The sequence below is a fragment of the Stegostoma tigrinum genome, chromosome 7 (genome assembly GCF_030684315.1).
Source record: "Stegostoma tigrinum isolate sSteTig4 chromosome 7, sSteTig4.hap1, whole genome shotgun sequence".
NCBI lineage: Eukaryota > Metazoa > Chordata > Chondrichthyes > Orectolobiformes > Stegostomatidae > Stegostoma > Stegostoma tigrinum.
The window spans coordinates 25,664,534-25,689,661 of NC_081360.1; the positions used below are offsets into that span (position 1 = coordinate 25,664,534).

Consider the following 25,128-nt stretch of genomic DNA (forward strand, 5'->3'; position numbering starts at 1 on the left):
AAAGCTTATTGAAGCCTTACTGCATTTTTTTCTTCCCCTCCTTTCCTGATGGCATTGACTCCATGCTGATTGACCATTCCACTGATGAAGAAAATCTCACAGACATTTGCCAAAGTGGATGTCTTCATGGGTGAGTGCAGGCAGCAAATGCTGGCAGCCCATTGATACATGGAGGGCATCATTGCCAAATTCCTATACTGTCTACACATGCTCTTATCAGCAGGAGTTAGTGTTTAGCAATCAGGAACAGGAACCCTGGCTGATTTTACACCCCTCCCTCGCCCCAGGCGCTGAGGCCAATTGCAGCACCCATTTCTGCCTCCCCTGGCTGAGATCAGCTAACTCAGCACAGACCAAGGGGTTGAACCTGGGTCCTGCCTGGTCTGTATAGCTCAGCTTTTCAAATAATCTTTGCCTTACCAGCTGAACCATCGGGGGAGCTTTTGTTTCCATTTGTTTGAGAAGCCTCATAAATTGAGCAGGGTAAGCAAAGTAGCAGTTATTGTCAGCTAGCTGTTTACCTGTGGTGTCTTTTATTATCCCATCAGATAATGGGTGCGCTGCAGCCGTGTGTACACTTGCCACTAAGTCGTTTACAATGCCTTTAAGTGCGGCAAAGTCATCGAGGTGATAAACAAACCTCTCATGAGGTTCACTCGCAATCTCCTTTAACTCCCATTCAACCGCTTGGTGAACTCCAATAGCAAAAATTATAACTTCAGCTGACTTAAGGGAAGCAGACGGAGGGATTACATCATCCTGAGATCGTCCGTCTGTTAACACTATAATAATCTGCGGCACTCCTTGTTCCGCTCTACTCCCGTTGGCTTTATTGAGCTGATCCTTCATTAGATATTCTAGCGCTAGTCCAGTTTTTGTGCCTCCCCCCTTATATGACATGTTCCATATATGAAATAAGATGTCCTGCTTCGTAAAATATGTGTTAAAATGGAACTCTGTTTGTGGCTTCTCGCTGTACTGCACCAGGCCAAAACGGAATCTGTTTTCTCCAATCTCAAAAGCCTTTATAACCCTGAATAGAAACTCTCGCACATATTGGAAATTTTCCTGGCCGATGCTCCAGGAGGTATCCACTAGAAAGACTATGTCAGCAGCAACTGTTCTGTCATCTTTAAGAAAGAAAAGCTGTTTAGGACTGTCTTAAAGATAGAAGCATTTTCTTCTCTAAATACAGCCAATTTTTTTTTCTGCAGCATTATAGAATGTCAGTAATATTAATTTGTTTGCACTGCAAGAGTTAACACACCCTCTGGCCCCTCAATGCTCAGCTCGCCATAGCGTCTATGCCTTATGTCCTATCCCACGTCGCACCTCGTGCCCTTTCACCTTAGTGTAGTCCAATGCAAAATGGAAGGGTCTGGGGAGGGGCGGGCAGTCTGGGTGTTCTCAACTTCCTCAGTTGTTGTGAAAAATTGTTAACCAAAACTTTCAATCCATTAGAAGCAAATATAGAAGGAGTAAGTGAGATATTATTCAAAACGAAAGAAATTTCCCAGAACCTCGCTCAAAACTGTGATCCAAAACCTTACTGGCGATTAGCAATTATTAGGAGATAGATTGGAAACCTAATCCCATTTAGACTAATCTGAAAGTAGTTACTGAGAGATTCACAAGTGTAGTTTGACTTAATTTCCCCTAACTGTGCTTCTTTCCCCATCAGTGCAAAAGTGCCCAGTCTCCACTTGGCATTTGCACATGACAAGGGGGAAGTTTAATCAGGAACTCACTGAAATAATGATAGGGTAGGGCTGAGGGTGTGTTTGGGGGACCATTCTTCCAACAAATTTATAGAGATGCTCACTCATACACCAATCTCATTTCACTGACATATCAATTTATATCATTTCAATATTAAAAAGAAATGCTTATTAATAAACATTTGAATTTTGCCATTAACATCACCCGAGTCTGCATTGTAGTACATAACAAGAGATATAATAATCTTTATTTGTAGCTTGCTGTGCCGTATGTTCTGTGAGTGAGAAGTTAGAACAAGACTTACCTCAAAATTTCTAAAAGAAAATAATGATCAGTTACTTCTACCAACTGCCCAGTGTCTGTTCACATAAATCATTATCAAGAGAGATGACCAGCATCAAAAACAAAATACAGCTCAATCTCTTCAGTTCTTACCCTGTTGTGCTTGAGTGAAAGAGGTTAGGCTGAAGAATGTGAACAATAACAAACCACGCAGTTGAGCCATTTTTGCAACTAGGTGGTGGGTGTGTGACCTGAAATAAAATTTCAAATAAGTTAGTCAGTAGGAAACAAAATGTTGTCAAAACCTTATCATTTTTGGATATCGAAATGGACAACCAAGAAATGCAACCATTAATGTAGAAATCATGCATGCTTTCAAATATCAGATCTGGGAGACTTTGTTAGTCTCAGTGACAGAGAGATATGGCACTGAGCTGTACAGAATAGGAAGATCACTAATATAGCCAGCTGCCGGAGATGTGCAGGGTTGGTTGAGCAGACGACCCACACTTGATGTGAATTAAAAAGGTTTCAGCCAAAGTTTCCACTTCTCAACACTACCGGTTGGTAATTATTGGGAAGTAGTCTGGAAAAGACAGATTACTCTGAAGTGTTGCTCTCCATCAGCAAGAATGCATAACTTGTCAACACTAATGATTTAAGCTCATATATAAATAGGGGGTTGCCAAACTTCAAGCATTGTTCCAGTGTTTCCATGAATTAACAACCATTATGCATAGGCCAGCAAATTGATCATTGGGGAATAAAATGATTTGCCAGCTTTTCATTTTCTTGAACTTTTCTGTTATCCTTGATAAAGGGGTTTATAGAATTATCCAATTGGTTGGTGCAGTATATTTCATTTTATAGTCAATATGGGGAGGCAGTGTGGGAAAAGAATGAATGGGGTGGGCAACCAAATGTGGGGTGAAGGCAATTGGAACAGGGAAGTTATGTGTTGGAAGTCCCCAGGAATAAATCCAAACAGAGTTGACAGGTTAATAGGCCTACAAATGAGGGCTGGCAGGCTAACCTTCCCGAGACATTCAGAGAACAAATCGAAAGAAATTATGAAAATAAATATTCTCAATCTGGCTTTAGGATAAACGTGAGACATAAGCAAGCCAATAATACTTATAAACAAACACATGCTACAATGCATTATCTATAACACAATCTTCATATGCAAAATAGCACATATTCAGATCCAATCCCAAATATTTGAAATAATCTTTTGCTGTGAGATTGAGATTTAGGGAGATTTGTACAAAAAGAAACTGCCACAGGCATCATTGCACATATCCACCAAGGAAGACATATTTATAGAACAATTGCCTTTCAGCAATACCAAAATCCATACAAATGCTCCATACACAAATTATTGCCATTTTTGACCAGTTCTTTTTTGTTTCGCCTCTTCATGCAATATGGCCACTGGCTAAGCCAGTGTGAATGACTGTTCTGGCATTCTTTTCCATACACTCTACTAATTGAAACAATTAAACAATGGCATAGTACCAATATGGACAACTATTTCAACACAGACTAACTGCATCAACATGTAAGGAGCACAAAGATGATCCTGATGGAATATATCTTCAACAGATACTGATATCAGACTTGTCAAATTCCCAAGAGTTTTAACATTGGCTCTTTTTCTAAAATTGAGTTAACTGTTAAAGTTAGCATTCAAATTTTACTTTCACATTATTTTATAGTTTATTCCAATCTTAAATCTGTCACAAAAATAAGCTTTATTCTTGTGCTGGCCCCACATTTAATTAATTAGATAGCTAATTGGAACTGGTTCATCCTGGAGACCAGTTACTAGTGGTGTACTGCAAGGGTCGGTGTTGGGCCCACTGCTGTTTGTCATTTTTATAACCGACCTGGATGAGGGCGTAGAAGGATGGGTTAGTAAATTTGCAGACGACACGAAGGTCGTGGGAGTTTTGGATAGTGATGAAGGATGCTGTAGGTTGCAGAGAGATATAGACAAGCTGCAGAGCTGGGCTGAGAGGTGGCAAATGGAGTTTAATGCAGACAAGTGTGAGGTGATGCACTTTGGTAGGAGTAACCAGAAGGCAAAGTACAGGGCTAATGGTAAGATTCTTAGTAGTGTAGATGAGCAGAGAGATCTCGGTGTCCATGTACACAGATCCTTGAAAGTTGCCACCCAGGTTGACAGGGCTGTTAAGAAGGCATACAGTGTTTTAGCTTTTATTAATAGAGGGATCGAGTTCCGGAACCAAGAGGTTATGGTGAAGCTGTACAAAACTCTGGTGCAGCCGCACTTGGAGTATTGTGTACAGTTCTGGTCACCGCATTATAAGAAGGATGTGGAAGCTTTGGAAAGGGTGCAGAGGAGATTTACTAGGATGTTGCCTGGTATGGAGGGAAGGTCTTACGAGGAAAGGCTGAGGGACTTGAGGCTGTTTTCATTCGACAGAAGAAGGTTGAGAGGTGACTTAATTGAAACATATAAAATAATCAGAGGGTTAGATAGGGTGGATGGGGAGAGCCTTTTTCCTAGGATGGTGACGGCGAGCACGAGGGGGCATAGCTTTAAATTGAGGGGTGAAAGATATAGGACAGATGGCAAAGGTAGTTTCTTTACTCAGAGAGTAGTAAGGGAATGGAACATTTTGCCTGCAATGGTAGTAGATTCACCAACTTTAGGCACATTTAAGTCGTCATTGGATAAGTATATGGACGTACATGGAATAGTGTAGGTTAGATGGGCTTGAGATTGGTATGACAGGTTGGCACAACATCAAGGGCCGAAGGGCCTGTACTGTGCTGTAATGTTCTATGTTCTACGTCCTTTGGTTCTGAGCCAACAGGATGTAATTGATGTGTATGAAATTCTACCTCTTATAAATGAGGAGGTCTTTTTTCCAATGCATGAAGGCCAGCTTTGAGAGCGTATCGAAATTGATGAGTGAGAGAATTTGGTATAATGAGTGAGTGAGTGAGTGAGTGAATGACTGAGAGACCTGGAGACAGTCAGTAAAAGAGGGAAAGAGAGATGGAGGGAGGGAGTGAAAGAGGAAGTGATATAGAGGAATTTGATAAGGCATTATGAAAGTTTTCTGCACATGTTAAGAGCTAATGGTGTTGGTGTGATATAATAACATGGCTTGAGGAGAAATAAGTGACAGAAAGTCACAAGTTATTTTCAGGATAAAAATGAACTAGTGAAGTACCATGGCAATCAGAGTTTGGTCCTCATCTAATTTAGAATCATATGAATAACTTTGACAAATTTGCTGATAATACAATAATAGGTAGGAAAGAAAGTTGTAAGGAAGACACAAAGAATCTGCAAAAGATACACATAGGTAATGTGAGAGGACATTGGAGATGGTGAACAATGTGGGAAATTGTGAAGTTAGCCATTCCATTGGGAGGGTTAGAAAGGCAGTGTGTTATTTAAATGAAACAACTCTGAAAATTGTTCGAGCACAAACAGATGGGTGTCTTTATACCCAAAACAAGCACTTATTACACAGGTACAACAAATCACTGTTGGGTGAACGTTTTCCACTCAGCATGTGTTTCTGACTTCTATTTGACTTTGAGATTGGGGTCCCAAAGCCCAAAGGGAAAATCCTGCTATATTGCTGAAGTAATCACCATTGGGATGTGGGCATTGCTGGCTGAGAATGTATATCCAATGGAGAAATGGTATTTTCAAATTACAAACAATTACCAAAGATGTCGCAAATTGTAATCAATTTGCAAATGTTTCTTTTTTAATTCCCATAACATGTTGAAAAACATCATTCTCAACCCTGACAGTCATCCCAAATGATATTTACGTAGAGTGCACAGAATGAAATCTTACAATAAGATTATAATATAACGTCAGGCTGTTTCCATGTTGCTGACAGTATTACACACTGTATAGCGATTGATAGTAGACTGGTAATAATTGCAAAATATTAGAAGGATGGGTTAGTAAATTTGCAGACGACACGAAGGTTGGTGGAGTTTTGGATAGTGACGAAGGATGCTGTAGGTTACAGAGAGACATAGACAAGCTGCAGAGCTGGGCTGAGAGGTGGCAAATGGAGTTTAATGCAGACAAGTGTGAGGTGATGCACTTTGGTAGGAGCAACCAGAAGGCAAAGTACAGGGCTAATGGTAAGATTCTTAGTAGTGTAGATGAGCAGAGAGATCTCGGTGTCCATGTACACAGATCCTTGAAAGTTGCCACCCAGGTTGACAGGGCTGTTAAGAAGACGTACAGTGTTTTTGCTTTTATTAATAGAGGGATCGAGTTCCGGAACCAAGAGGTTATTGTGAAGCTGTACAAAACTCTGGTGCGGCCGCACTTGGAGTATTGTGTACAGTTCTGGTCACCGCATTATAAGAAGGATGTGGAAGCTTTGGAAAGGGTGCAGAGGAGATTTACTAGGATGTTGCCTGGTATGGAGGGAAGGTCTTACAAGGAAAGGCTGAGGGACTTGAGGCTGTTTTCATTAGAGAGACACAGGGCTTATAGACACAGGCAGAGAATTCATAGACTGAATGTTTGCAGCACAAAATGACACCATTTGGCCCATTGGGACCACGTTCACAAACTAGACTAATCAAGCTTTTGGCCAATAGGCTTGGACACAGTGACATTGCACGTGACTGTCTAACTACTGTTTAAATGTTACCAGTGTTTCTGAAACAAGCATCTTCGTAGGCAGTGAGTTCTACACTCCCACCACCCTTATATCCATACCCTTTAGTTATTGACTCCTCTACTAATGGAAAGTCTGCCTTCCTATCCACTTTATCCATGCCCCTCATAATGTTACACTCCTGTAACATGTCTCCTCCTAATCTTTCCTGCACCAATAAAAATTACCTCAGCCTATCCAATCTTTCCTTATATCTCAGATTCTCCAATTCAGGCTCCATCCTGGTAAATCTCCTCTGCACCCTCAGTAGTTCAAATACATGCTTCCTATAATGTGATAACCAGAACAGCACATGGTAAGCCAGTGTGGCCTAACCAGAATTTTACACAGTTCCACCATAACCTCCTCACTCTTTCATTCTATGCCTCAGCTAAAATGGTGGGATCCCACAGACCTTTTTAAACAACTTATCTACCCGTCCTGCAGTATTTTCAGGGTCCATTTGTGGTGTAAAACCTTGCCTTTGTAACCTTCCCCATGTATATTACCTCACGCCTATTTGGTTTGAATTCAATTAGCCACTGCAATGCTCATCTGACCAGGCCATTGATATCCTCCTGCAGCTTAAGGTTTCCTCCTCACCATTTGCCATCCTACCAAGTTTCTGGGTATCCATGAACCTCTTGATCATACCCCCACCTTTAAATCCTAATTATGAATATAGAAGTCAAATAGCAAGGGCCCCAGTACTGAGCCCTACAGAACTCCACAACAAGCATAGAATTTATGCGAAATGTTACCCGTGAGAATATCACAGAACAACTATTACATGATGATACATTGATAATCGATTATTCAGTGTTTTATTTATTTTGAACAGGACCGCTGACTAACCATTATTGATAGACCAATTTTAAAGCAATGAAGAGTGGATTACTACCGTGGTGTTACACACTAGCAGCAGTATGTACTATCTGCAAGATGAACTGCAGAAATTCACCAAAGATTCTTAAACAGAATCTTCCAAACCAATGACTGCTTCCATCTAGCTCCTCAGATACATGGGATCATCACCACCTACGTGTAAGTTCCCCTTCAAGCCACTCGCCATCGTGACTTAGAAAAATACCATAGTTCCTTCACTATCGCTGAGTCAAAATCTTTGAATTTCTTCCCTAAGGGCATTGTGGGTCAGCCTACAGCACATGGACTGCATCATTTCACGGAGGCAGCTCACCACCAGCTTCTCAAGGGCAACTAGGGACAGGCAATACATGTTGGCCGGCCAGCAATGCCCACATCCCAATGGTGACTTAAAACATTGCTATAAACTTAAAATGCCAGTCATCTCACTTCAGTAATATTGATCCATCTAACATAACTATTGTATTAATTTACAAAACTCGGTGATTGCTGCAAATCCACTCTTATTGTACCAGAAAATCCTAAAGTTTTCCCCTTCATCAGCTGTTCTACAAATGTTCAAAGACAATTACCAAAAGCACATCATAATGAACTGTTTCCTTCCATCAGGCTGCATAAAAGAAGTCTATTTATAAACTGCATCCTCTCCCTTTTGCAAATGTGCCTCAAGAAAATTATATTCTAAAAAGGATTCAGCCAAAGAAAGTTTAGCCAAAATTTTCTTAGCCTCAACCTCATATCAGTTTGACAAATAACAGTTCATCAACTTTGTAGCCAATAAACTAGTTATAAGGAGCATTGACTCATTTCATTCAAAACTAAACACCTCAACAAAGAGAGTTTTGTCATCTTGTTAATCTGGGTTATGCTGTTGTTATACTTTGGATTACAAGTTCACCAATGGAAAACCAACCGTGCAGTAATTGACAGCAGGAGATGCCTATTGGGATCTGAAGAAAAATAATCCACCAAGAACCTAAGGCTATTGGATTCCTACAAAGTTAACTTAAGCTTCAGAACCGAATCTTAAAAACAGCAAGCTTTATTACCCATGCTGTTACTTCCTCAGCTGAGATAATCTTCTGGATTTCATGATTCTTTATGGAGTATCCTGTGATTTTATTTGACTGAAAGTATGTGTAGCAGATGAAAGCTATGGCCAAAATTTGCATTTCCATTGAAGTTCTCCTCACAGCTGCTACATATCAAACAGTTTAATTTCTTCCAAATGCTTTTTTGGTCCCAGAATGCTGTATTCTCTTGTGACATAGCCACAAAAAACACTTTCTAAAAGGCACATAAGTAAGAGCCAAGCAGCAGCACTTCCTCTATCAAAATGAGAAAAATGCTTGGTTTTATTTTAAATAATGACAAAGCAGTGCATTAATCATGGTTTAAAGAAATTTTCTCCATCTTTTAGATTTTTATGTTTCTTTATAGGTCTTGGCCCAGAGTTTGGGATGTGCTCTCTTCCTATATTTAATGTTGTTTTCAGTCTTGGACTCAATTTGAGCTAATTATCTGGAAATGAAGGCCAAATTCATGCAATATAGTTTAAACAGGAGTAATTTTCTTTTTTTCCTGATGTTGGAACATTAAGGACTAAATCAATTAATTTTCACTTGCAGCAAAACAAATATCAGATGGTAAGCATGATTCAATATTTATCTCTCTTCTATCCACGTCCAGTTTTGAACATTATTGGGAATACTTTGCAACTCTATTTTCTGGGCCATGATTAGTCCTGAGGTAAACATTTGCCCTGCTTTCTCATTTTGTTCTGAGAAGCATATGGCTTCGACTGGAATTATCTCAACTCCATATAAATGGAAACAGAGATCGGAATCTGACATTTGCAGCTTCACAGATCACTGCTATAGAATAAACACACAGTGCCTAAATGACAGCAGCATTATCTAATACAAGAGAGAATGACAGCCTTCTTTTACTGAATGAAAATGAACATTAAATTTATATAATTAAGGTCACAGTTATAGTTAATATATCTATTACCTTGCTAGTCCAATTGCAGCCACAATATGTAGTAAGCTTATATATTCAAGCTCCATTTACATGTTTTTTTTAAAAACACATGCAAATATTGACTACACCCTATAATCAATCACTTGGGTTTCTTGGCTGGTGATCACAAAATCTAAATGACTTTTCATTTATTCCTAACAGCAGGCATCAAATGCCAACTTTGTCAGCATCGCAACTTGCATTTTCACGTGAGGCAGGTCAGTGCATTTGATGAACAAGGGTGTGAACAAGTCACAGCCCCCATGACCAGGTATTATTTTCAGTTATTCACGAGCACTTACCATAGATGAGTTTGAATTAATTTCTATAATCTGAGGAACTGGGCCCAGTTGGCATCTTCCTCAACTGGTCAGGGGGCCAACAGGGACTGTGCGGGAAGACAACTGCTGGGGCTTTTACTTTGCTCTTTGCTTGCTTCTTTCTTTTAGTTGGTGTACGTACCCCCAGGGTAACCTGGAGCGGCTCATATGACCGGGTAGGTGTGTAAATATGTTTATCTTTTGTATATTCTATGAATAAAGTATATTATTTTACATTAAAAAATTGCTATAATCTGAGGCAATGAGTCTGCCACTTGTCATCAATTCCAAACAGGAACTTTGGCAAAATTCTCAAGTTGTAGCCTCCCTTTTGCTAGCAGACCTTCTGAGAGGTCACATGGAATAAAGCGTGGCAGAGCTTTTTTAAACTGTGGCAATCACCACCATGAATATCGGGAAATGGGGGCAAAAAAACTCTCTGCTTCTTGCAAAATGGCAATGACAGTCCAACGGCAGAACTCCAAAAAATTGAATTCCACAGCATTGAGTAAGAGAAATTGGCATCTTATAATCTAGTTAACTTTTTTGGAAAATTTCTGAATAAATTGCACAAAATTTCCAGGCCCCACACGTTGATTTTTATACTGTCAGATTAAAATAACTTGTGGTAAGGCAAAGTTGGACAGTGTGGACTTGGCACTATTGACAGACCATGCTATCAGCACACCCTCTTCAGGTTAACTCTGAAATGCCATGATACCAATCAACAATGAGACTGTCCTGCCTCCATATAAAAAGAGGGTGTACAGAAGATTTGAAAAAGCATTGAATAAAAATGAGCAAAAAGATGGCATCAGAGGAGTATCACCACAGATGATGTGTGTTTATAAAGAAAGTAAACATTTGTGAAAGGAGGAGCGTCTTTCCAAGTTTATAGTGCTAGCAAGGGATATTTTAACCATATAAGGGAATTCATTAAGAAAATCACTGGCATATTGCCCTCAGACTGTAATCCATTGTGGACAAAAACTTATCTGGTGCATCTGTCACCCAGTCCCTGCACCAACTATGGAAGGTTTCCCAGACAATCTTACTTTCCTTTCTATTTTGTTAATTGTAATCACTTTTTTTTACCTCTGCGTATTCTTTCTGAGGAGAAAATACAAAATAGAAAAAGAAGTTGCAATCTAGCTACCATTTTTTATGACAGCAATTAGATCTGGCTATTCTATACAGCAGAAGCTTTCTCTTAAACTCCTACAACTCACATAATGAGGAAATTATTTACATCTGCTATATGTGATTTACTCACTGGATTTTGGCCCATAAACCATGACAAGAGTTCTGCTTTTTGCTTGTAACATCTATCTTAAGCTGTGTTTGAGTTCTACACTGTCAGACACAGAGGTATAGATATCACAACGAAACTAATGGACCGTCCTCTGCAAGGGAGCAAAACAGAATGGGTGAAATGTGGTCGATGTCTGTAGAAGGCACTGATTAACTTTAATTGGGGCTGCTGTTTCCTGACCAGATCAAATACCTAGTATTACTGAATTTAAACAATGGGAAAGTATTGTCTTCTCACCAGAAGTGCACTGGTCTGTGTGTGTGTGTGTGTATCTGTGTGTGTGTGTGTGTGTGTGTGTGTGTGTGTGTGTGTGTGTGTGTGTGTGTGTGTGTGTGTGTGTGTGTGTGTGTGTGTGTGTTGGGAAGCAGAAAGGTAAAGTAGCAGGCTCCTTCATGTCTTTTATCTCTGCTATCCCAATGATTTAACCTGTTGAATTTGTAGTAATACAGTTAGACAACAACATACACTATGTATTTAAGTTCTTAAGCTTGGAATATATATATATATATATATATATATAGTAGTCATTATTTTTGCATGGCTTTGGGGGAGGTAGTGAGTTAAATATTAGTATTTAAAGGAAATATGTGTCAGTTTCTTAAGGAATTAATTGCAGGCATTAGCAGTTGATTCAGCACAGTCATCTTAATGTGCACCAGATGTTTGACCTAGTTGTCTATATTTGAAGGCTTTCTCACATTGTAAAATTGTGCTACATAATGAACATACTCCACAACCATTAGGTATTCTCACTGGAAGATAAACAACAAACAAATAGGATTTTGCTGCTAATGGCTATTGACTAATGATGACACACCTCAAATTTGTTTAGCATTAGCAATCTCAGCCAAAGTTACATTCTAACATACAGTATGAGAAGAATTATTGTGTTCTTGATAAGTTCCCTCTTTACATGGTTCTAGTGAATCATTAACTTAATTACTGCATCACTAAAATAGTGCAGAAACGAATCTCCCAAGCAAACATGTCTGCACTAGTACCTTACAATGTAATGTCAGGGCCTGTTTCCTTAAAAGAGAATGATGCATGGTCTGTGTCAGGGAGGGGGAGAAGAGGGGTGGGAAGCATTTAAGAGGAAACATTACAGGAATGTTAATGTCTATGTAAGGTATCCTTTTTAAAACAGAGGATTTTGTCTGAAAAGCCAAATCCCACTCCGCTAGATAATAACATGATTAAATACAGTAGGAAAGGCAAAGCAGTTAACATTGTGTTTCTCGTTTAAAAGACTATATATTGTAGCTGTTAAATACATATTGCTGTTTAGTGTTTGGCATGATGGCAAAACTTGGTTTACGTCAAACGGGGAACAAAATATACACCTAACCCCACCGTGAAATTTTACAGTAATGGTATTCAGGCATTTTGTTTGAGGTTAGGTTTCAGACTGGTGAAAGTACTTAGAAACAGTAAGAGGAGAATCAAGACTGGATAGGAAAGATAAAGTATTACTAAAGCAGCACATGTTTCGGGGCTGAGGCTTTTCTACATTTATGGCAAATACTTGCACACATTCATTATGTGAATAGTTAGTGGAATTCTCATATCACATGGAAAAATAGATAATCATTTGCAGTAGTAAGATAAATTCTGGGAATAGATATCTTAGTGAAAAGCAATATTTTATAATGAATTTTGTACTCCTTTCTCACGCTCATAGTATCCAAAAACAACAAGATATATTGACGGAATTAAGATGCAAATCTTTAGATCTTTAATTATGGAGATGATTAACTATTTTCAAAATAAAATTTAATAAGTGTTAGTTAATGCAAAGAAGCCTTTGGACATTATTTCTTTCCAGCATATAAATTGTTAATTAGCTTCTAGTGATATATCATTATATGCTTGGCAAAAGGTTAGAGAGACAAAAAATTTGGAGGAAACTTCTCATTCAGCTATGGCTAAAGGTATATTCCAACAATGAGACAAGTCGATACATCGTTATGGATTATTGGCTTTTGCTAAGACCAGCAAAAGGCATTGAACAAAAGCAGACACTGGAATTGAGGCATAGATCAGTCAGAATCTGGTTGAAAGATCAAGTTTAAGGGGTTGAATGATCGACCCCTGTTCCTATCTCCAGCAACAATTTAATTTGCTAACTCCCATCAGAGGTGGAAGGTCTGTTTTCCTTACAGGACAGCTTGAAGTAATTACATACAACAGTAATACTTGAGAAGGTGTCTATCTATATAACTGCGCTCCAATATCTAGCAATACACACCTACTTAAAAATGACGATAAATGGAAAACTTCTACCTGCTGATTATACCCTGCATTAGACTTGTTGCTTTGCAGGGCATGTTACAGAGCTAAAAATTAACAAGCGTTAGTTAAATCCTGCATGTAATTTTTGTTTTTTGGAAGGATCAAATTAAAAGACATGACATTGACTATTTTGTTTGTACTTTGGTCAGGTTTTCTATAAATTTTCTTGCTTTATATTTCTTCAAATTCAGATGCACCAATCTTGACACAACTCTCTTCCTTGAATTAGTATGTTGAAATGGTCGTGTTTCTCATACTCTAACTCATATAGATAGGTTCAAAAAAGGAAACATTTTAAGATGACCATAAATGTCTATGATCTCACTGTCAATGATCCAGCTTTCGAATAACTCCTTCATCCTGTTAATGGACACAGTCTAGTTACTGATTAGAGTTTACTTGAAATGCTTTCTGACTCCATTCCTTTGAGCAAGTTGTTCCCACAATTTTATTCTGCTCTTGCAAATGAATTTGCAAATGTGCTTTTCAATTGGACTTAGAGTCTTTCTACAAATGGATTAAATGTTTCCTTGCAAGGGAAAACAGAACCCATGATCTTTCCCGATTTTGCAGTCCCCTCACTCCAGCTATCAGCCCTTTTCTGTACCATTTCCTATCTATGATATTCCTCTCACACCTCAGTGGTCAGACCTGAGGACAGGATTCAGGGTGTGGCAGAATCAGAGCAGGGCATAACTTCAGATTTCAAACTTATGGATAAATTGTTATCTCAGCTGGTGGCACAAAATGGACAATATTTCATTGAGTGCAAGCTATCTGCATTACCCAATAGTTTTATTGCAGTCAACGGTAGCCACTATCAGGCAGGCATAAATTGCAGCAATAAAACAAGGCAATCTAGTTGCTCTACTACTCACTGCTCTACAATAACTCAAAACATCAGGGTTGACATGGAGTGGCATGATGGTTCAGTGGTCAGCTCTGCTACCTCACAGTGCCAGGGACCTGGGCTCAATTCCACCCTTGGACAACTGTCTGTGTGGAGGCTTTACATTCTCCCTCTGCCTGTGTGGGTTTCCTTCTGAAGCTGTGCAGATCAAGTGGACTGGGTGTGCTAAATTGCACAGTGTCTAGATATGTGTAGGGTAGCCATGGGAAATGCAGGGTCGCAAGGATTGGGTGGGATGCTCCTTAGAAGGTTGTTATAGGCTGAATGGCCTGCTTCTGTGCTGTAGGGAGTTGATGATGATAACTTATTGCAGCTGTTTTTCTAATGGATAGGCAAGCTGCTCCACCAGCAGGGGAATCTTACTGCCCTGACATCTTCTGGAATTCTACACTGTAAAAACATGTACAGTCTTGATCTTCATCTCTATCAAGCAGCAACAATTCTTAAATACTCAAAAGGTGTCCCTTTGAGGAGATCCCAAAGCAATTTTTACTGACATTACCAAGGCAGCCACTTAGCAAAAGCTTGCTCTCAACAAAGTGGGAGGCTGGTTTGCAAGTGAAGAGTATTTGATGGGCAATACTGAAAGTTGCTGCATTGTGAATATGTAAGTGAGTGACCACCAGCTATTCCAGAGCTTAAAACAGTGAAGAAGCAATTGTTTTGCTTGCAGTTCTTGAATCTTTTCGAAGTTTTTTTTTCTCTTGAGCGTGTTAACTCCTAAATAACTTGTGGTGGAGGAATAAGGTCAGGAGAATTTGTAAAGGATGGGTTGACTGTAAGAAGGCATCAGTTGGCAGTGGAAAGGAGGATGGAGCAACTCAAGCTGAAAATTCAACCACCCAGTATGGATAGAAGAAGGCATATAGATCCTGTCAAATATAGTCCAATTCACTTCAGAGCTGTTACAGCAACCCAGGACTCTCATTTTAAAGAAGGCTGCATCTGAATAACACCGACCTTGTAATTGGGCCACATTTCCTAGCTCCAGTGACCCACTCCCCAAACCTCTGCCCCCCCCAAAAAAAATCCATTTGTAGCTCACACATGACTGGACAGTAAAATTTGACTTTCAAACTGACATTTTTAGTGGTAACCCAGCCATCCCGCACCAATTCTTTGGCTAAAGTTGAAATTGTTCCCAGTTAGTGGAGAGCTACCTTCATAATCTGATTCTTGTCAACCTCTCCCCTGATGAATTAAACCATATTCATTAAATATGAGACAATAAGTTGTACAGCTAGATGAACACAACAGGCCAAACAGCTTCAGAGGAGCAGGAAAGCTGATGTTTCGGGCCTGGATCTTTCTTCAGAAGAAGGGTCTAAGCCCGAAATGTCAGCTTTCCTGCTCCTCTGATGCGGCTTGGCCTGCTGTGTTCATCCAGCTCTACACCTTGTTATCTCAGATTCTCCAGCATCTGCGGTTCCTACTATCTTCGTTAAATATGAGCTGTGTTTTCTCTGTGTAAGAACTTGCCACGGACCTTATTGAAATGCCAGCTGTCGTAATGCTGCCTGATCTCTCTCTCTCACACACACACAAGCACACACATACAGGAGATGGCATGCTTGGTGGATAGCACCGCTGCCTCAAAGTGCTAGAGACTCAGGTTCAATTCCAGCTTGGACACCTGTCTGTGTGGAGTTTTCACATTCTTCCTGTGTCTATGTGTTTTCCTCCCACAGGTCCAAAGGTGTGCTGGTTAGGTGGATTGGCTATGCTACGTTATCCATTGTGTCCAGTGGGTGTAGGATAGGGCATGGGTCTGGGTAGGATGCTGCCCAGAAGACGGGTGTGCACTCGATGGGTTGAATGGCCCGCTTCCATGCAAAGGGAATTCCAAGGTCTAGATTATTCCATTGCAATCTCTCCAAATGTGATCATCTGTGAGAATTTGATCAACTTGCATTGACTTTCTGAGCCTAATTGGTCCACATAACTCAATGACAGTAAGGGCCCATTCCTTCTCAGCACATCCCTTCATTCTAGAATCACACTTATACATAAAACACTGCCCGAAACTGCAGGTTGGTACTGAATCACTGACCGCACCTACCCTGTGCTTCTCATGTCTCATTCTTCGAAAGAGTTTTCGAAGCGTTGCCAGTCCCCACATCCCTGCTGTTTTAAAGGCTGGGGGAGAAGTTGCCTATTATTTCATGGGACTTTAAAGCAGACAAATCTTCTACTTCTCCACTGTTTCCTAAAATCCCAGGGATTAGCCAAACCTGCTCCCTCCCGCCGTCTTCAAATTTGTGCATTTGGATCTCGGCCCTTCAGCTCGATTTCTCATTCAAACGAAACAAGAGAATTGCTAAAACCTTGGGGACTGACTGCTTGGTGCACGTTTCGAATAAAATAGATAGGCAATTCAGCTCAAACATTAGTTTTGTTTTGCTAAAGACAGTCAGGTTTTCAAATTCCAAGTGAAATGATGTGTCGGTCATATGTCTGTAGTGTTAGCTCTCTCCCTCTCACCCATTCTATTGCAGGATGAGGACCTCCTAAATGAACAGGGAGTCTCAATTCCCTTCCTGTTGTTTGTGAGACCTCTGCCTTTATTTAATGCTCACATTCCACTCAGTACGAAGTTGGATCTCAGTAAGAATGGGATGCGCTGGCAGACAGTTCGGGACTGTATCACTGACTGACAATGTCCCCTATTCTTCGAAAGAGTTTTAAAAGTTGCTGGAGATCTACAGTTCACTGTGTAAGCGCATTCCACCCGATGAGGAGTGGGTGTGCTTCCGGTGTTCAGTGCAGTGAGGAAACTGGTCGAGAATTCGCTTTTGAATGTTCCTGATACTGTCCTGTCGATCGGCCGCCCCAAGTGCGAAAAGGCTATCCTAATTTTAAGAAACCGGTGCTGTTAGATCCAGCAGAGATCAGGCAGCCTTTGTTAAGTGAAAGATCAAATTCCCCTTGGACTAGCCTGGTGGGTTACAATGGTAGATTGGAATTTGTCGGTGTAGTGAAGGCAACTCACTTATTTTGCTAACCGAACTAAAACTATGACCAGCAAAAGGCAGACGAGGGGAACTGCGATTACCTGGAGCGATTAACTTTCTACCGAGACTGCCGCAACGGTTTTAGCAGGAATGTCTTTCATGCCCATGTCGATACTCCGCTCTGATTCCCCCAGACTCGCAACTTCTCACTGCCTTAGCTACAATCATCGTCTCATTCGGTCATTTCTCTCTCTCCCTCTCTAGCATCTTCTTGTTTCATGACCAGCTCTCTATCCCCACCCAGATGTTGCTGTTGAATTGTTTTTTGGCTGGTCTCTCTCAGCGCCTTTGTCCAAAACTCTGTTCTGACTTCGCTTATTTTTGAGTGTGTTTTCTTCCTCTTCTTAGCCTCCCACCCCGAGCCCAAAGCCTCCCTGAGTTTACCAAACCCCCTTCGGTTAAACCAGAGTTGCCCGCTTTGCTCCCTTTCCACGCCAAAGCGGTCCCACTTCATTCAAACCATACATCAGCCGCACACTCCTTCGCTCTATTCCGCCGCTTAGGATAAATTCACAGAAGTACATCATCACCCCTTTTTTTTGCTGTAATCTCTCAGTCCCTCTCAACTCCCAAAGCAGGGGCAGCCCCAACTCGGAGAGAAACTCTCCTCATACAAAAACGACTGGAATGAAACAGATCCCCTCCAACAGTAAGATTAAAATTGTATCACGGTTCCAGGTTTGCCAAGCTGCCCCATCCAAAACAGGCAGGCTCTCATTGCTGGCTGATTCCTGCTAGCTGACACAGCGCCCTGCAGATTGCTAAAACGCACATTTACTTGCAAGCAGCCTTGAGGTGGAGATAAAAATCCAATGGCGCTCAGCTCTCAGCGACTTACCCTCAATTTGCCGGGCGGGAGAGTCCGATGCGTTGCTCAGTTGTCACTCTCTGGGCATTTCAGGGGCAAAGCTGAGCGTCTTCCTGCAGCTTCCTGATTTCCCAGTCCGGTTGCGGCAGCTTTGGGCGTAGGTGAGGGGGGGCAGAAAGGAGGCTTGCAATGGGACCTCTGTGACTGTACCTGCAGAGTGAGCCCTGGCTCAGAGCTGACTCGATGGAGGGCTCCGATCAGAACTGGACACCCCCACCTCGATCCTCGGAGAGACACGCCCGCGACTCCACCAGATTTATAAATTAAAAGCAGACCCGAGAAGAGCCTCAAAATGTCAACCTGCTGAGCTCACTGGGCGCCACTCCAAACCTCCTTTGCTTCCTTTCCCCTGACTCAACTTCAATGTCCCTCGCTCTTCGGCGACTTTAGATTCTCATTAGTAAAATAAGCTGGGAAATCCGCTCCGTTGGAGACGCCCAGGATTCCATTGGCCAAAGTGTGCAGATGTGCAGGATTCAATTCTTTTTCTGGGGGCTTACGATTCTAAATGAGGCGGAATGATAAACCCTGCAGGCCAGGTATGGCTGTGCTCAGGAGCTTGGTAACGAGCAAGCTTGTGCGCAAAACTGAAGTCCCACTGGTGTAAAAGGGTGAGGGGAGAGTTCTTTTTATTTTGCGCGGGTGTACCCTGAAAGGGGACCGTATCAGACCAACTGTAACTCTTGGTAGGAGCTGGGTCAGAATAATCTCAACATGACACAAACCTAAATACAGAACAAAGCCAAGAGGTCTGTAGAAGATAACGCCCGATATGTGGATTGGGGGGATGTCGTGGCGGTGCCAATGTCACTGGATTAGCAATCAGGAAGTCAATGCGCTGGGGACCTGGGATCAAATCCCACCACTGCAACTAATGGAATTTCGATTCAGTTAACAAATCGAAAGCTGCTATCAGCAATGGACGGCTGCCCACTGTTGCAAAATTTTAAGGGATTCACTTTGAGGGACCAGGAGGTAATCTGCAGTCCTCATGTGGTCTTGCCTCTGTGTAACTCCAGACCCAAAGCAATGCGCTTAACTGTTGACCACCCTCTAAGATAGGTCAGCCAGGCAGTCAGTTCAAAGGCAGTTCGGAATGGGCACTGAATGCTAGTCACGTCAGCTACACCATATCTCGTGAAATAATAAAGAAACAAAATGGAAAGGCAGACGCGAGTGGATTTTGATGCAAAGAAGCGATGCATTTGGATAAAGAAACAAAAAGCAATGCAGGCTTTATGTTCTGTGATACAGGAACGTCACTCGAGATTTACTGTTTCAAAGTTGGCTCGGGAATTTTATAGGTGGAAACGGACTGTCATTGGACATCAGAGGGTGATGGAGGCAAGTTCATAGAATGTGCAGGCCGTTCAGCCCATCAAGTCCAGGCCCACCCACCAAAGAGCATCCCACCCCCACCCACCTCCCTACCCTTTTCCCTGCATTTACCATGACTAACCTACCTAACCTGCACATCTTTGGACTATGGAGCACCCGGAGGAAACCCGTGCAGACGCTTGGAGAACGTGCAAACGATCACCCAAGGCAGGAATCAAAACTCTGGTCCCTGTTGCTGTGAGGCAGCAAGTGTTAACCACTGAGCCACCATGCCAGCCATTCATTTGAAGCTTTTTTGAACTGAATTAAACAAACACCTAGAGAAAAAGAAAAAAAAAGTGTTTGCAGGGCCCTGGGGAAAGGCAAGTAAGTGGAACTGGCTGAGTTATGCTTGCAGAAAGCAGCCTCCGTGGCCTTCCTCTGTCCTTTCACCATGCTATGATTCTACAATCTTATTTAATGGGGCATCCTCTCCAGGAAAGTTATGATATAAACAGCAGCATTCCTCAGTGAGGATCCTCACAGACTTTAAACCACGAAATTTGAATTAGAATATTTACAGTTAAAAAAAACAGACAGTAAGACAAACTAGAGGAAAATCTTCAGAGTTGATTGTGATTTGTTCTTGCTGCAATAGAGAGAAAGGAGACAGCTGCTTGGTGAGTCTCGAATGAGTGGTTCAGTTGTTTCCTAAGTTTTAATGTGATATGCCAATTGATGGTAAAGTTGATAAAATATAATAAAGTTAGTAAAATGATAAAAAAAAGCAGAAATGAGGAAATATAATTAATTAATTAGACCTCATTGGGGATGGCAGGACAGAAGATATGTCAAGGCTGCAGCACCATTGTGATGCAGGGCAAATACATCTGCAGTATATTCAGACAGCTTCAGAATTGTGAGCTGGACGCAATGCATCAGGGAAGGATAAAACTGACCTTGAATCTTGGTGTCAAGAGGCAATCACTCCATTTTGGATTGGCTACTCTGATTCGGACAATGGTCAGTACCGGAGGTATGACTGTGAGGAAGGCAGGTATGTGGACCAAGAGGACAGGAGTGCAGCATTGTCAGCCTCTGCAATTGTCCAATAGTTATGAGGTTATCTGAGCCTGTTTGGGAGAGGGCGGAGGCTGTGGGGTGGATGAGCAAATTGACCAGGGCACTGTGGTACAGGAAGCCATTCAAGTGGGGGATGTGACAAAGAAGGTCATAGTAGCAGCAGCAATAGTGGAGGGTAATATAGTGAGGGGAATTGGCACCGTTCTCTGCAGCAAAGTGTGGCTGTGTTGACTGCCTGGTGCTATGGTCTGGGACACCTTCTCAGAGTTGGAAATGAACTTGTTGTGGAAGGGGGTGGAACTTGTCATCAAGGTCCATGTAGGTACCACTGATATAGGTGGAATTAGGAAAGAGGTTCTGCATGGGACGTATAGACTCTAAATTAAAAAGAAGATACTTGAAGATTGCAATCTCTGAATTATCACCCAAGCCGCATACAAGTTGGCACAGGTTACACAAAATTACAGAGATAAGTACATGGATCAAAGACAGGCAGGAGAGTGGTGAGTTTTTGTTTATGGGTCACTGACACTATGATTGAAGAAAGTGTGGGCTATATTGTTGGGATGGTCTATACCAGAACCTTGCTGATTGTCAGTCTTCTTGTCAAACACATAATTAGGAAAGTAGAAAGGATTTTAAACTAAATAGTTAGAGCAAGGGATCTAATATGGAAAGGTGTGATATATTTATGTGTGGAGACCAGGTAAAACAGTAATACAGGAAATGAAAATTAGAGAATGGCAGAAAGAAGCAGAAAGAACAAAAACCGAGAATTACACTAACAAGACTAGATGTTACAAAGGTAACAATAACAAGAAAATCAACGATAACAACAACTCAAAAAACCTGACATAATCCAAGACAAAGCAGCCGGCTTGATTGCCAGCCCATGAAAAAAGAATCAGTGTCTCCAGCACTAAGACTCAGTAGCAGCCCTTTGTACCATCTACAAAATGTGCTGCAGAAATGCTCCAAGGCTCCTTAAACAGTACTTTACAAACCAATGGCTGCTACCATCTACAAGGACAACAGCAGCAGGTTTGTGGGCACACCATCAACTTCAATGTCCCCTCCAAGCCACTCACCATCCTGATTTGGAAATATATCACCATTCCTTCATTGTTTTTGGGTCGAAATCCTGGAATTGCCTCCCTAAGAGCATTATGGGTGTATCTACAGCAAATGCAGTTCAAGAAAGCAGCTCACCATCACCTTCCCAAGGCCAACTATGGCTAAACAAGATAGCCAATGATACCCACATCTCACGAATGAAATAAAAAACAGTAAAGGCTATGTCCCTGAATTCACATAGCATTCACAGCAAAGTATGTAAATTGACAGCGTACACTGAATTGAATAAATATGGTTGGATAGCCATTATGTAGTTGTGTCTGCAGAATGAAAAGAATTGGGCACTGTATATTAAGGGGCACGTGACATACAAAATGAATAGGAAGACAGATAAAAGTGAAGGAGGAAGAGTGGTATTGTTAAATCCAAGGCAATATTTATGCAATTGCTAGAGATAACATTGGTTCAGGAGATCCTGATGTGGAATTGGTTTTGTTGGAGATGAAGAATAATAAAAGAAGTCACTAATGGAAGTCATCTGCAGGCCTCACAGTAACCACAAAATAGGATAGTGCGTAGAAGAAGAAATATTATGTGCTTGTGATAATCAGAGGTGACTTCAATCTACACAAATCTGGAAACCTCGTATTGGCAGTAGTACCAAGGATGAAGAGTTCATATGTTGCTTCTGAGTTAGATTTCTTTGAGTAGCTCGTGTGGAACCAACAAAAGTACAGATTACATTAAACTTGATATTGTGTAACGTGATAGTTAATTACTTCAGAGTAAAATTACCTTCAGGAGCCAGTGACCAGAATATGATTGAATTTTACATCCAGTTTGAAAAGGGAAAGATTAGATTTAAGACAAGTATTTTAAACTTAGATAAAAGTAACTATATAGACATAAAAGTGAGCTAGCTGAAATGAACTGGCACACTAGGCTAGGGGATAAATGAATATACACACATTGATGACTATTTACATGGATATTTCAGAATACTCAGGACAGAACAATCCTAAAAGAGTGGATCCTCATCCATGATGAACTGAAATAATTCAGGAATGCATCAAACTTAAGGAAAAAGCATATAACAATTTAAAGATGAGTGGCAGGTTACATTATTAGTCTGCAAATGAAGAATGACAGAGAATGACTAAAATGTTAATCAGAAGGAAGAAATCAGAGTATGATAAGAAGCTAACTAGGAATGTAAAAGTGGAAAGGTATTTAAAAAAGAAAAAAAATGTACTGGGTTTTTGACCTCCAGAGAATTTGAATGAAGAGTTACTAGTAGATAATAAAGAGATTTTGGGGGAAAAAATCAGTAATAGATGTAAGTCAGAAAGTGGAAGAGAGGGAGAAACTTTATGAAATTACAACCATGAAAGTAGGGTGCTAAGCAAACTGAAGAACTGTGAGCTGACAGGTCTCCAAGCCTGATGGACTTCACCTTAGAGCCTTAAATGAGGTACCAATTTGATAGTAGATTCACTGTGTTTTCCAAAATTTGCCAAATTAAGTAAGAGGTCTATCTGGATTTCCAGAATGCATTTGAAAAGATGTTACATCAAAGAATATTGCAGAAAGTGAAAACATTGGGTAAAGGGAGCAACATATTAGCACGGATTGGTTGGTTGGCAGCAATCAGAGATTATGTATAAATAGGTCTTTGATTAGAAGGACATGACAAATAGCATTCCACAGTGGTCTGCGCTGGGGCGTCAATCTTTTACAATTTACGTCAATGCTTTAGGTGAGGGGAACAAAGACATGATAGCTAAATTTATAGACCACACTGTGATGGGTAGGCAAATGTGTTTTGATGAAGTCATAACAAGGCTACTGATGGATATTGAGAGGTTGGAGTAGCTGGCTAAACATCTGGCAGATAGATAATAATGTGTGAAAATCTAAAGTTGTTTGCTTTATAATGAGAAAGCCTTACTTAAATGAAGAAAGACTTGGAATTTTTAGCAGAGAGATTTAGGTATGCCAGTGCATGAGTTCCTAAAAACTATTACACATACTAGGAAGGATGTTATTCTTCAGTTAAACAGTGCACTGGCGAGATCTCATCTTCAAACTGTTTTGGTCTCCTTTCTTAAGGAAGACTATAAATACTTTGGAGGTGGTTCAGAGGAAATTTCCTAGATTGATACATAGAATGAGTGGACTGTCTTATGATTAAAGTTGGACAGTTAGGGTTAGTTTCCTTAGAGTTTAGAAGAGTGAAGGGGTGACCTGACTGGAGTTCATAAGATTCTGAATGGCTTTCATAAGACAGATATAGAAAGACTGTTTCCTTTATGGGTGAATCCAGAAGTAGTAGGGACAAGTTTTAAAATTAACAATTGGCCTTTTAAGGCAATAACAAGGAGAAATTTCTCCTCTCAGAAAGTTGTGTGATTTTATAACAGTGTAAAGCAGATGTGGAGTCATACAATATTGTGAAAGAAGAAGTAGATTGATTCCCTTGCCTACAATAATCTTGAGTTATCAGAAGTAGTTGGAAATAGATCAGCCATGATTTTATTAAGTGGCAGAGCAGACTTCAGTGATCAAATGGTCTACTTTAGCTCCTTTTTTATATTTGTGTATGCATATAAAATGGAATCAGAGAAATGTTTTTCAAATATAAAGGTAAAAGTAATATAGAAATAATTTACCACATGTCCAAAAAATAATAACACTCTGATAGAATGAAACTCAATACTTACAAAATCCACTTTTTAGTTTGGCAATAACTGCAACCTATCACCTATAAGACTTCACATATACCTGAATGCATCAGTGTGGTTGCACTGAGTAGCTAATTGGTAAGCAATGTTAGTTTTATGGCCAATGTTTCAATGACCAGCTACAGTTCGGGGCAGCGCATGGAAGAACAGGGCAAGACATTAATTTACTTACAGATTTTCCCAATTAACTGTGCTTGCACAAACTCTGGAAGTTGTGGTTCAATTTACTCCATTATAACGGTAAATGCTGTTAGTTTTATTGTCATTTCTTTCACAAAAGTTTGGCCAATGTAAGATAATTCATAACATTTAAGAGGATTCAAGAACAGTGACCCAAGGGTGAGCACACACAAATTGTTGAAGGTCGCCAGGTGAATTGAGAAGACTGTTGAAACATAAATAAAAGGTTTGACTTAATAAGCAAAGGCATATGTTATGGAAGTGAGGAAATTATGCTAGACCTTGATTAAACACTGGTTAAGCTCCAGCTTGAGACTTATGCCCAATTCTGTTTTTTTTGGGAGGGCTGGAACAGTCAAAAGGGATCCAATTGGTACCAAGAATGCTGATTTCACCTACATGGAGAAAATTTCCGAGCTGGCTCATTCTCTTATATCAA

General features: G+C 40.6%; 1 protein-coding gene across 1 annotated transcript in view; it reads right to left on the minus strand.

The window, feature by feature from the left end:
* LOC125453920 (collagen alpha-3(VI) chain-like) overlaps positions 1 to 18,888 on the minus strand; it is a 140,828-nt gene extending 121,940 nt beyond the window's left edge. Inside the window, exons 1-3 of the mRNA XM_059647119.1 lie at positions 18,265 to 18,888; positions 2,155 to 2,252; positions 522 to 1,130 (exon numbers count right to left, since the gene is read on the minus strand). Of these exons, the coding sequence (XP_059503102.1) occupies positions 522 to 1,130; positions 2,155 to 2,224 (679 nt within the window). The 5' untranslated portion in view covers positions 2,225 to 2,252; positions 18,265 to 18,888. The remainder of the gene's footprint in view (positions 1 to 521; positions 1,131 to 2,154; positions 2,253 to 18,264) is intronic.
* Between the last annotated feature and the right edge of the window lie 6,240 nt (positions 18,889 to 25,128).